The sequence below is a fragment of the Trachurus japonicus genome, chromosome 12, assembly GCF_045865225.1.
Source record: "Trachurus japonicus isolate A0001 chromosome 12, Traja_1.0".
NCBI classification, from domain to species: Eukaryota; Metazoa; Chordata; class Actinopteri; order Carangiformes; family Carangidae; genus Trachurus; species Trachurus japonicus.
Genome location: NC_140918.1, coordinates 11196797 through 11209991, shown reverse-complemented (window position 1 = coordinate 11209991; position 13195 = coordinate 11196797). Strand labels below are relative to the sequence as shown.

Sequence of the window (13195 nt, the reverse complement as noted above, 5' to 3'; positions counted from 1 at the left end):
TAAAAAGATCATTTTTTTGTTATCTTCTGACATTTCATTGTCATAAACTGGACTTTTTTATGAGCGGATACCGTCTGCAGCTTCCTGGTTGTGGTGTCACTGTGTGCGGCGTGAGGCGGGCAGGGCAGCGGGGCAGCGGGGGTTTGTTGTCACTGAGGTTATCAGTGGTCATGTGACAGCCGGACAGCCGTTGTGTTATCAACTGTCGACTGACCTCAGGTCAGCTGTGTGGGCTGCTTGATGAGAGGCCTCAGGCTTGTTTTTCTCTCTGTCTACATCCGTTTCTCATTCTGCTGTTTCCACATCTAAGTTAACCCTCCCATCTCTTCACACACACACACACACACACACACACACACACACACACACACACACACACACACACACACACACACACTCACAGTCACACACACACGCCCAAAGGCTGACGTGCACGTAAACTTTCTGTTTCGCTCTTTTGTATTTTTACAACCTCAGTCATGACGTCCCCTCGGGACCAGAGAGTTCAGCGAGCATCCTGATCACAAATCTTTAAACATAAACACAGTGAAAACAGAGGAGGCTCACTTCAAACGAACACAACCCATCACAACTCATTAGACCCCCCCCCACCCCCTCCTCTCTCTTAATCCCACACCCCCTCTAAAAATCCACACCAGGAGCCTCCCTTCCTCAGCTGTCTGCTCCTCCTCCTCCACACGTCTGCCTGTGAAAAACAAAAAAACAAAAAGGAAATCTTCTTCTTGTACGAGCGATTAAATTCTACACATGCAATTAAAAAGAAAAGCCCTGACCCTGTTCTTCTCCTTCTTCTCCCTCTGTGTTTTATCTCGTAGGTGTGTCTGATGTGACGCCAGCGGGCTGGCTCAGGGAACGCAACTTCAATACAATGTAGACACCAAAACACCGGTGGAGAACCAGAGTCAGAGCACCGAGCCGACAGAAGGAGGGTGAGCTCAAAGGAGGAGGAAGAAGAAGAGGAGGAAGAAGAAGAACAGCTGTGGCCGAGACACGAGCAGCTGGAGATAAGAAGCACAAGGAGCCGACTGTGAATCATTGACCTGAACCCTGTGTGTACAGCAGCTACAGCAGCAGCAGCGTCACCTTCTCCTTCTCCACTCGCTCTCACACCTCCGCCGGAGAAGGATCGCCGCCACCTCAGCTTCAGCCCACAGATCCATAACCACCGTTCGACCTCTCGGCCAATCAGCACAGAGGATCGCCTCCAGCCGCCGTCAGCCATGTGCCATGTGATCGTCACCTGCCGCTCCATGCTGTGGACTCTGCTGAGCATCGTGGCCGCGTTCGGGGAGCTCATCGCCTTCATGAGCACCGACTGGCTGGTGGGGTTCCCGCGCACGCCGGACGCCGTCTTCGGCCCCCATGGGGCCACCGCGGCCGGAGAGGCCTACAGGCCCACGTTGGGCATCTACGGCCGCTGTATAAAACTGCCCCACCTGCAGCGCGGGGTGCTGTGCGGACCGTACGCGATACACTTTGGGGAGATTGCCAGCGGGTTCTGGCAGGCGACCTCTATCTTCCTGGCGGCGGGGATCCTGCTGCTGTGCGCCGTGGCGTTCATCTCCGTCTTCACCATGTGCTTCCAGAGCATCATGAAGAAGAGCATCTTCAATGTGTGTGGACTGCTGCAAGGGATCGCAGGTGAGACTCAGAACAGATTTGAAATGTTTTTGCTGCGTTGTTTATTATCTCATGACCCGGGTGAATCAGTCAAAGAATGTAATTAAGTTGTCAAAGCACTGGCACAGTTTCCTATCAAGAGGTTTTATAGGGTGTAATACACTTTAATCTGTCTGAGAACAACATGACGTACAATACTGGACACAGGACAGGACGTTCAGGTTCAGGTCTTGGCAGCTTCGGCCTCTAATAGGGAGGAATTTTATTTTAAAATCATCTACGTTCTTCTTTAATTGCACATCTGCGTATATGTTTGGATGCACTATGTAGTTTCTATCAGTGAACACTTTAGTCTAATCTTAAAATCTTAAAAAAACTAATTTGCTCTTTTCAACTTTGGGAAACTGACAGCCTGCTATTGAAGCCCAGATCTCAATCTCAGTTAAATCACCATAAGTAGTTAGTTTGTTCATTTTATTGACACAAATAATTAAAATCATAACATTTGTGTTCAAACAATATACAACAAAAACCCATAAACACACACACAAAAGAAGAAAACTACCCTCCTATCTCCCATCTGCTTTTATCAGTGTTGACGCAGAGAGAGCTGAGCTGTGTGGAGTCATGTCCGTGTTTTGCACCGGTGTCCTTTGTGCGAGGGCACAAGAGCAAAATGTTCCTCATTTTGTGTTAATGTGAAACCAGCTGCTTTATTCCTTGATATATTATTCCCACTAGTGTTGCATGTGAACCGTCTGCTCCAGTTTGGGCTTCAGATATGAATTTGCTCCAAGTCTGTGAGGACAGATAGAGGAGCCTTAACCCCAACCAGGTCATAACAGCCTCAGTGTTTCTGTTTACTCCTGTGGCATCGCATCATTTCTCAACAAGGTAAATGAAAAGTTTTGCTCTGAGCTCAACACATTCATTACCAGCGCCACAACTCCCACTGGCCTGAATTATGTGTTTGATTCTCGTGGAGCCTCGATTGAACTTTTTACCCAAGCGGTTTAGCAGTCAGCAGTTTAGCAGACATGGCACCATCGGGCGGCTGCCACCCAAATATTTACCGTCTGCTGCGCAGTATGGTGAAGTTTTTTTTTTCTCCCGACGCTCGATTGGTCCGTCGAGTCGCCGCGCGCCGTATCTGGTTCTACTGTATGTGTGAAGGGTGTGTGTGTGTGTGTGTCGATGTGTGTCTGTCTGAGGCCAGATCTCGAGCCGCCTTGACTCACTGTGGTGAACTATGGAAGGGAGGAGGCCATGAGATCATGCTCCTCTTCTTTTTTTCTTCCTCTTCTTCTGGCAGACTGGAGCTCATACTCTGCAGCTCTCTGGGGTTATATGACTGTCCTCCCCCACGGTTGTTTATTTGGTGCAGGCCCAAACAGAAAAAGGTGGGCGTGCAGTGGTGACGGACGAGTCAAACTGAGACCAGTCCACCCAACAAGCTCCAAACAGCTTCAGAGGAAGTTTTTGTTCATATTTTGTTACTTTTTCTTCATCTGCCCTGAATGCAGGGCCGTTGTATAGGGGAGAAAGGTGATGATAATTCTAGGGGCCCAGCGCCCAGTGGGGCCCATAAAAACCCCAGTAGTCTAATCTTTGTATGACTGATTTATTCTGCGTAAGACCCTGACTAATACTCATAGTACACTGTAAAAACTCAACATCTTTCCAAGAATATTTGTCTTATTTCTCAAGTCAAAACTAATCTCTTTCCACTTAAAATAACACTCATTACCTAAAAATTAACTTGTTTTTAGATAATTTTCACTTAAATTCACAATAAATAGAAAAATCTGCCAGTGAAAGTAAGTTTTTTGTGCTTGTAATAAGGAAGAAAAACTTGCTCCACTATCAGATTTTTTCTACTTATTCCAAGTGAAAATATGCTTGAAAAAAGTAAAAAGTGTCTAAAAACAAGCTACTTTTAATATGATGTGTCTTATTTTAAGTATAATGAGATTTGTTTTGACTAGAAATTACATTTTGACTAGAAATAAGACAAATATTCTTGCTAAGATACTTGAGTTTTTGCAGTGTAATGCTGCATTAGCATCAAAACAAAGAAGGCTAAATAAAAAACGATAATACATACGTAGTCTAAGAAGAAAAAAAGGAAAAGTTAGAGGGAGGGGCCCACTTTAGTATTCTTTAAGGGGCCCAGAATTCCTAGCAACGGCCCTGCCTGAATGTAGCTGCATTAGTGATACAAAGGGTGGAGCAATATGACGATTTCTACTATTAAATGTTATAAAATACAGTAAATTTGACTGCACCAGTCACACAAAGGGAAGTGTTGCTGTAAAACTGTGTCAATCAACCAGACTCCTTGAAGGTTATAATGTATTTGTGTGGTTTTTTGCATCAATATGGTGAAGATTTATTGGTTATGAACTCAAATCATTGTCTGGATTTGTCAAATTCAGATGTTTCTTGTTAGTTCACATGTTCACAGTTTTCAAAACAACTTTCAAGATACAGTTTTTACTGTTTGTGACAGTTCACACAGGGGTCAGACTACCACATGACCCTGAACGCATCACTATATTACAGTCTCTTCACTTATCAGTAAAACAATTTACTATACCTTAATGTTCCTGTTAAACCAGGATCGGTGGATTTTATTGGTTTGGATCAAGCTCAAAGGTCAGTCGCTGCTTTGTTATTAGCTAATGTGTTACAGTTTTAAGTTTCTATTTACATAATCTGTTATATATCTTTATCGCCAACAGCCACAAATGTTTAGATATCGATTGAGCTCAAAGGTCGAGAACATGTGACCCATAATCACACATCTGTCCACTTCCTGTCCACTGGAGTTTTATTATGCTACGTGAAGTTGGATAAAAATGGCGAGGAAATGTTTTTCTCTGTCGCAGTAGCTCCTGTATATCCGTCAGACGCTCTGTTGCTGTGTTACATCACATTAAAACCCTGCTGTTTACCACCTTTATGAGGAACTGGGAGCTTGGAGACTGACTGCCCCCTCATATATGCCTGCCTAGAACCGGCCCTGGAGACATGAGTAACGCGACGCTCCGCTGAGTCTTCTCATTGTGGAGAGGATGAGGATGTAGGAAGGGGAAGAGGAAAGGGGGCGAGGGAAAGAGAGAAGGATGGCGGGGGCTTCAAACATCCAAGGAGGCAGGAGGTTGATAACCTTTTACTCATTTCAACCACGGGAAGAGATAAGACCCAGAGTCCAACTGTGTCACTTAGTCGCCCACTCGGTTTGAGTACGAGGGGGCTTCAACTTTTTTTTTTTTTTTTCCGTGAGGCCTCTGTGAATGATATCACTTCTCGCTGATATCTATCCACCACCACCAGAAACTACCACACCGACTCTCTCTCTCTGTCTCTCTCTCTCGTACTCCTCCTAATCATTATTTCCACAGCGCCTGCCGACCGGCCGACCCCTCCGGTAATGAGAAAACTGGAGCCAGACGGCAGATGTTTGGGGAAGTGATTGACCTCAGATGGGAAGATTGTGATGCCGTTGCCAGCGATGGTCACGTCATTGCACTGGAGTACCTCCAAACCCCGTTAACCTAATCTTCACTTACACTGATGTCACTTTTTTTTTTACTTCAGACTCCCTCGTCCCCTATGACACACTCTCTGACAACGCCGGTCAGTCGAAAGCTCAGGTGTTTTTCTTCTTTAAATGGCTTAAACAGAACAGACCCTTCTGCTAAAGGGCCAGTCCGGTTTTAGGGCCCCGTAACACTTGGTATTCACGAGTTCAACTACCTAGTCTGCACACTTTTTTGACTTTGTCGCTCATTCGACGAAGAGAGGATTAGAGACAAGACGGCAAACAAGAATCGGCCCGTAAAGCTGTCTCCAGTTCTCGTGCGTTTATTAGCTGCTGTAAACTTTCCCCTTCGGTGAGTCACAGGTTTAACTGTTCGACTGTGACTCAGCTCCACGCAGGAACAGAAGGGGAAAAACAAAACAATACCTTACAGGAATTTACGCAGCTCCGTCACTGTCCGCTGATGATGACTCAGGCCGCGCACGAGATATCACAATGTACGTATGTGTTATTATGTAAGAAAAGGGAAACTGATAAGAGATTGGATTCCTGTGGATTTATTAACTTGTTCTGGAAATCTGAGTTTGCAGTGGAGGTGTGGCTGGTTCAGAAGGACAAATATTTACAGTAGGAAGGAAGGAAGCCTGTGTTATTTATTAGACACTTATAGATCTGTTCACTTACAATTGTAACAATTTATAACCAATAGATCACAAAAAACCTGTCAACGGCCTACAGTCACATTTACACCACATGTGTCTGACCACTTTAGATTTTGTAGATTGTATGTAGTGTTTTGTTGTTTTATTGAGATATTTAGTGAGATATGATGTCACTGAATTTCTGAAAATTTGGTGCCGTCGAATGAAAAGTCCAAATTCAGTATGATCATCATCATCATCATCATCCTCGGGGAACCAGGGCAACCAATCAAAAATCAGTCACAATGAAAGAAGCTTAAAAAGAAGTAGGAGCACGTGTGTTCATATGGATTTTATATGTTAGACAATTTAATTTTTTAAATTTTTTTATTTCTACCTTTATTTTACCAGGCAGATTGCTTGAGATAAAAAAAAAAATCTCTTTTCCAAGCAAGGCCTGGCCAAGAAGGAAGCAAACAAGATACACAAAGAAGAAGGGACAGACATGAGAGAGAGAGAAAAGAGAGAAAAGAGAGAAAAAATAAATGAATAAATTAACGTCCTACACACAAAGAAATGATGGGTTGTTTTTTCAACCCAACTGCTAGGTTGAGCCTGTTGGTTAATTTAATTGGGTTATTTTCATTGAATTGGGTATTCTGAGAACATTCTAGTTATTTCTGTTGGGAATGGAGTTGTTGAGTTGTAATTTCTATATGTTGTGTGTGGTTGTTTTGGACTACCCAAACACACGGGGTGACGTTCGGTGGGAGGAGTTTCCTAGCAGTGTGTTTAATATAAGATTTTGGTTATTTCTGTTAAAATTTATTTTAATTGTTGTATTAACCAATGTTGCACTCCGGACGGCCCGCCGGCGGGCCGTTCGGGGGGGTTTTAATCAGGGAGGTGTCATCAGGATGTCACCAGTCACTTGAAATAGTCAGCCACATATCGTTGGAAAGCTAAAAACTCTGTGATTAAAGATATGCCGACCATTTCTAAATATAATCATCACAAACACTCGAATCAGACTTTATAAACATGCTAACAAAGTTCGTTAAAAAGCCGATTAACTCACGATTGGTGTCAGGGGCAGGCTCAGGATCACAGGGTTTCCCCCACAAACTTGGTGTCGTTACATTCAGAAAAGTCCAGTAAATCCATCAGTAAAGTAATTTGTCCAAAACACACGGTTTGTACCGGTTAGATAAACCTCATCCCGCTGCTGCATCTTATGAAATTACGCATTGTATAGTTAAAATCCGTTTATTTCTATCATAAGTCCGGCGTTTACATGAAAACAATGTTATTTCATCTTTACAAAATGGCGCTGCCCTCTGACCCTTTCGAAATTTCAGCTCACTCGACCAATCACAAGCTCCTCTCTCCGGCTGATGCAATAGCGAGTGGCTGTGTCTCATGAGGAACATCCCCTCCGACAGCGCTGAATGGCTTCAGCCAATAGAAACAGATCCCGTGACACTGTAGCATTAGCCAATGAAATTACGAACGATGTGTTGCATTCACGGGTCCCTGGGAAAAGGCAGCACCGTTTTTCATGCGTAACTTTGCAAAAGCTGCACTTTGGCGCATGTTATTGTTTGTCAATGGCAACTTTAGGAAAACGCCTAGATATACACTTAGCAAAAACATGTGTAAAAAACACATTTTTTAGCAGGATTGTTATCAAATTTGGAATTGGGGCAGGTAAGGCTTCATGCTGTAGTCCCATTGTGTTTTCAGCTAAATTCTCAGCTACACTCATCTTGGCATATGATTGCAACAAAAAAAATCTGAGGCATAATTCCTAAAAAAATTGTAATTGCTCCCACTTAGATTACTCAATGATAGTTGCACTTATAGTGATTATTTCAGTTTTGGGAAAAAACTTCAGAGTGATACCTTTCAAAAAGCGGTCGGACGTCAGGGCCATCCATATTCTCCAACAGTTCAAAGAACAGCATTCAATTTACTTGTTTAATACGATATTGGGCGAATATTACAGAATTTATAGGGAGTGAAGGGTTATATTTAAGCCCAGTGTGTGTTTGTCCAATATTAACCAGAGAATGAAAGGGAAAGAGGAAATACCCAAATTGGGTTGTTTTTAACCCAACATTTTTAAGAGTGTACAGTCCGGCGGGGGTATGAAGGATTAGACTCTTTAATTAATGTCATGAACCTTTTGTTTTTATCAGAGTAAGTGTCGACTGCATTGTTGTGACATCACAAAGTTACAGGAAGTCCTGTTGGCTCATTTTAAGGCTCACTTTCTGGACACAGTCTGTGTGCATTTCCCTGCAGACCGAGGCTTTGATACTTTTACCAGTGTTTAATACAGAGCCGAGACCGGTTTTATAATCAAATAACACATGGACTACGTCGTCTACCTTTGTTCAGTACAGGGACGCTTTAAAAACGCTTTCAAACAAGAGAGAAAAGCTTCGTCTTCATGTGGTTTCTGGGGGAGGATGAACTGAACGACGTGGTTGTGTTTTTTCCTGGAAAGGAGAGAGGAGGCCAGATTTCTAAGAGCTGAGAGCAGACCTGCTGTGTTGTCTTACAAGGTGGAGCAGAGGTTAGAGAGGAGGGGGAGGAGGTGGGGGAGGGAAAGGGAAAGGGGGGGAGGGAAAGGGGGTTGATTGGTGGCAGGGAGGCGGCCATCAGAAATAGATTGATGGCGGGGAATTGACAGTTTGGAAGTTAACAGAGACAAGAGCCAGTGCAGAGGGAATAGTGAGGCTGGAAGGGTGGAGTGCAGCGGGATATTAGGTTAGGAGGTCCGAGGTCTCAGGGAAGGATTGTGTGTGTGTGTGTGTGTGTGTGTGGAGGGGTAGGAGGCGGTGAGGGGGTGGAAAGGGGGGTCTTAGGAGGGGTGGGGTTGGGAATTAAAACCATACCTTCAATCCATCACTGAAGCCGGTCTGGACGTCAGGGCAATGCAGCAACATGTGGAAAGAATTTATGACCTAGTTTTCATTTCCTTGTTTAATACGATATTGGGCGCTTTAAGAGCAAGAGAATGGGAGGAGGAAGAAAGGAAGCAGAGAGAGGGAAAGAGAGAGAGATTAGAAGAGAATGAAAAGAGGGAAAGAGAAAGAGAGAGAGAGAGAGTTTCACCTCCACACTTGTTTTTGTGAAGGAAAGCAGCGAGAGCCGGCGGTCGAAGCAGAAGCAGCAGCAGCAGCAGAGTCAGACTGAAGTTCTCATTCCCGGCCTGGTTCATTTATTATCTGTAATTTTATTATTGTAAATGTTTCCTGCTGCGCTGTGATTGGTGGCAGGCCCCGTCGTCTGGCCAGCTGACTGATCCACTACCACGGGAGGAAGTGCTGAGCAGAAGAAACAATGCAAACAGGGCATCATTTCACTTCTCCCGCCAAATAACAAAAAAAAACAAAAAGAAATATTTCACAAAGTCTTTTTTCAAATTTGATTTTACAAAAGTATTTTTCCTGCTGTGATCAGATCATTAGTTGATACATTTGGCTAAGATGCCGACTGACTCACGATGAGATGACTTTAGCATGTTTTAGGTTTTAATTGGTCGTTCCATCCATCAGTTTGCTCCCACTCACACATGGAGGCCCCCCGTCCCCCGCCAGTCCTCCCATATGACCACAAATGACTACAAATGAGGTGACTGTTGCATGACTTTGTGCTTCATTTGCTTCGCTTCATATATTGTACTATGTCTCTTGTTATTTTGAGTCTCTGTGGTTTTTTTTGTATCAATTTGTAGTTGTTTTGTAGTTGTTGAGTCTGTGTGGTTGTTTTGCAGTGGTTTTTGGTTGTTTTTTGTCTCTTTGTGGTTGTTTTATGTCTCTTTGTGGGGTTTTGTTGCATCAGTTTGTGGTTGGTTTGAGTCTCTGTGGTTGTTTTGCATCAGTTTGTGGTTGTTTTGAGTCTCTTTGTGGTTGTTTTGCATCAGTTTGTGGTTGTTTTGAGTCTCTGTGTGGTTGTTTTTTATCTCTTTGTGGTTGTTTTTTGTCTCTTTGTGGTTGTTTTGCATCAGTTTGTGGTTGTTTTGAGTCTCTGTGTGGTTGTTTTTTGTCTCTTTGTGGTTGTTTTGAGTCTCTGTGTGGTTGTTTTTTGTCTCTTTGTGGTTGTTTTTTGTCTCTTTGTGGTTGTTTTGCATCAGTTTGTGGTTGTTTTGAGTCTCTTTGTGGTTGTTTTGCAACATTTTTTGCTTGTTTCGAGCCTCAGGGATAATCCTGTGTGTCTATATAAACTTCTGCACACAAAAAATATTAAGAAATTGGTCTGTACTCTGTGGGCTTGTTCGGTAATTCATCCATGAATCCTGCTCACGTCAATTGATTTATTAGATTACTAATAATTCTTGTCATGGGAGCTACAAAAATGTCATATAAATATCAATTGAAAAAATATATATCTCCAATAAATGTAGCTCTTATTGTCATTGAATTACATTTAACATGTTCTTAATGTGGCAGCAGAAACCTCATGAAATAAAGAGGGTTGTTTTTAGACCTGTGAGAGCATTGTGTGTCAGAAATAGTATTGAAGTGTTGAAGTGAAGTCAGCGCGGCAGCAGAAGTGGGTCACAGTAACACAGGAAGTGACCCCGTCCTTCCACCAAGACACAGGACGCCGGAGGGTCGGCCGGGGACTGGGGGCAGGCGGGAAAGACCTTCGGCTACCTTTTCCTGTTGTTCTCCTCGCTCCGTTGTGCGCTGCTGACCTGACAGTGTGTGCCAAGACTCAGGCCTGGCTGACTGGGGGGCAACTCACCGAGGGAGGGGGGCGGGGTGGTGGTGCAGGTCTCGCTGCGGTTATCATTGCAGACGGTCATCAGGAAACCGTTTGTGTGTGGCTGCAGCGTTTTTGGTTCATCCTGATGGGGATGCATGCTTTGAATGCCAGGATGGCACTCGGGCAGGAAATGTTTTGTGCGGTGGTCACACAGCGGATTTGCTGCAGTCATCATTAACAGAGTCTCTATGAACATGAAGCAGGTTTTTCTGCTGAAGGACGGTGACAGTTCATTCTTTCAAAACAATCAGTTCTGCCTCAAACTACGGGAAAAGACTGCGTGTGGTCAAAAAAATCCCACATGGTGCTTTTATACTTTTTAAAATTTCCAATATGTTTGACCAAAAAAAAGAAAACTCTGAACGCCAGCTGTTGAACGCTCCAGGAAAAGACTTTAAAGTGTGTGTGTTTAATAAAAACTTTCTCCTGTGAGACTTTTTCCAATGTGAAGAAGGAACGTCCAGCCTCGTTAGTTTGTTATGTAACCTCTCATATTTTGAGGTTTAATGAACTCTCTTCTATTCTGATCAGGGCCGGCCCTAGGATGTTGGTGGCCCTAAACAAGATTTTTGTTTGTGGCCCTGCACTCTAAGCACAAACACCAAATCACTGGTTAAAACAGAATACAGACATGTTTATCCCCTCTGAGGTTTGAGGCCATTTTCTCGACTTTTACATATTTTCTTAAATTGATCTTTTTAAGATACTTGCAGATGTAACAATACTCAAGTGTTTCATGTCTAAATATTAGAACCTCCGCTGTAAGCACACTGAGGCCAGTTTGCACTAGAACACTGTATAAAGAAATAATTTCGGCCAAATGCTGGAAATTTGAGGTCTGCTTTTTGAAAAATTTCAAATCCCTTGTGAAAACACACCTTCAGTCATGAGAATGAACTGTGTTGGTGCTTGAAATAGGATATGAATACAGTAATAGATAAGTGTAGAAAACAAGTCTAAAAGGAAATTTTATAAGATTGCTTTTTGAGCACAAATGTTGTCATTCTGCCATTCTATTTTCACCAAATGTCTCAGATGTAAGATAAAAGAAGCTGAATATTGACTTCAAATGCATTATAAAGCACATCTCATAGCTGCACGTGCAGACCTCAGGATGTTTAAATGACTTGATGAACCCCGGTACCTTTCTGATCATGTGGCCCCCCACCTAACGGCTGTGGCCCTAAACAACCGCATAGAGTGTTTATGCCAGCGGCCGGCCCTGATTCTGATCAATTCTCCATGTTTCCTCTCTCTCTCTCTCTCTCTCTCTGGCAGGTCTGTTTCTGATCCTGGGTCTGATGCTGTATCCCGCTGGCTGGGGTTCAGACAAGGTCCAGCTGTACTGCGGCCCGGACGCGGCTCCGTACCGGGCCGGGCTCTGCTCCATGGGCTGGGCCTTCTACACGGCCATGGGCGGCACCGTGCTCACCTTCATCTGCGCCGTCTTCTCCGCGCAGGCCGAGATCGCCACCTCCAGCGACAAGGTCCAGGAGGAGATCGAGGAGGGGAAGAGCCTGATCTGCCTCCTCTGAGGGGCTCAGATACTTTAGCACCGCGGGGTAAAGGAGGAAGGAGAGGAAGAGACAAGAGACAACTGCTCTTCTGCCTCCCCCCCCCCCCTCACAAGGCCGGCTTGTGAAACGGAGACCCCCCCGCATTGTTTACCACTAAAACTGACTCTTATTTTGTATGTTTGTGTGTTCACGTGGGAGAAATCTACAAGTGCCATGTCTTTTTTTTCCTCAGTGTGTGTCTTTTTGTCTTTCTGCCACTAGAGGTGCTGTTGTCTTGTTATTGTATTCGTGTGTAGCCCGTGTGGCGCGGCCTCGTCTGCCGCCGCCGCCGCATGAACCTGTAAATACGTGTGATTATATATATTTTGTACATAGTTACGATCAGAGAATGATGGTCAGCTTGATCCAGGCTGAGCTGATGAACTCACTCTTGCCTTAAAGTTAAAAAAAAAAGAAAAAAAAAGAACAAAAACAAAACAAAAAATGTTTAAAAAACACTGGTGTTTCTGTAGCGCCAGATCACGACCAGTAGAACCTGGATCTGTTTGCCACGTTTGAGTTTTTCGCTCAACAAGGGAACCACTACACAGTCAGAATAAACTACTCACAGAATAATAAAAAGAAAAAGGCCTTGGGCTCAGAGCGGATTGGATGTCCTATAAAGCTTTACAGAATGTACTGTCATATGAATGAATCGTGTGTTTTTTGCAGACCCTTGAAATGTATCGATGAAACACAGACTGCAAGAGGAACGAGCGGAAATGCTGTTCGTGCTTTTATTTTGCAAAAGGAAGCTGAAGTGAAGTGAGCTCAATCCTGTAGCAGCCTAAACTGAGAGATGACCTGTGAGGAGGAGGAGGAGGAGGAGGAGGAGGAAGAGGAGGAGGCGGCTCACGGACATCCAGGAATCTGTGCACAAAGAACCTGGACTGGAGGGTTGAGGACACATAATAAAAATGAAGAAGTATTGCTGTTACTAGTGACGTCTGGTTTCAGGGAGTGTGTGGAGTCATAGATAGTGTCCTATCTGTTCTCATTTGTTTCTGCCAAACGAATAAAGAGAAGGGAAAAAATGA

At 44.0% G+C, this 13195-nt stretch overlaps 1 protein-coding gene across 2 annotated transcripts in view; it reads left to right on the top strand.

Moving 5' to 3' along the window:
• lhfpl2a (LHFPL tetraspan subfamily member 2a) overlaps positions 1–13195 on the top strand; it is a 30086-nt gene extending 16891 nt beyond the window's left edge. For both annotated transcript variants that reach the window (XM_085793131.1, XM_085793130.1), the window contains exons 2-3: positions 837–1662; positions 11881–13195. In XM_085793131.1, the coding sequence (XP_085649257.1) occupies positions 1242–1662; positions 11881–12137 (678 nt within the window). In that variant the 5' untranslated portion in view covers positions 837–1241 and the 3' untranslated portion in view covers positions 12138–13195. The remainder of the gene's footprint in view (positions 1–836; positions 1663–11880) is intronic.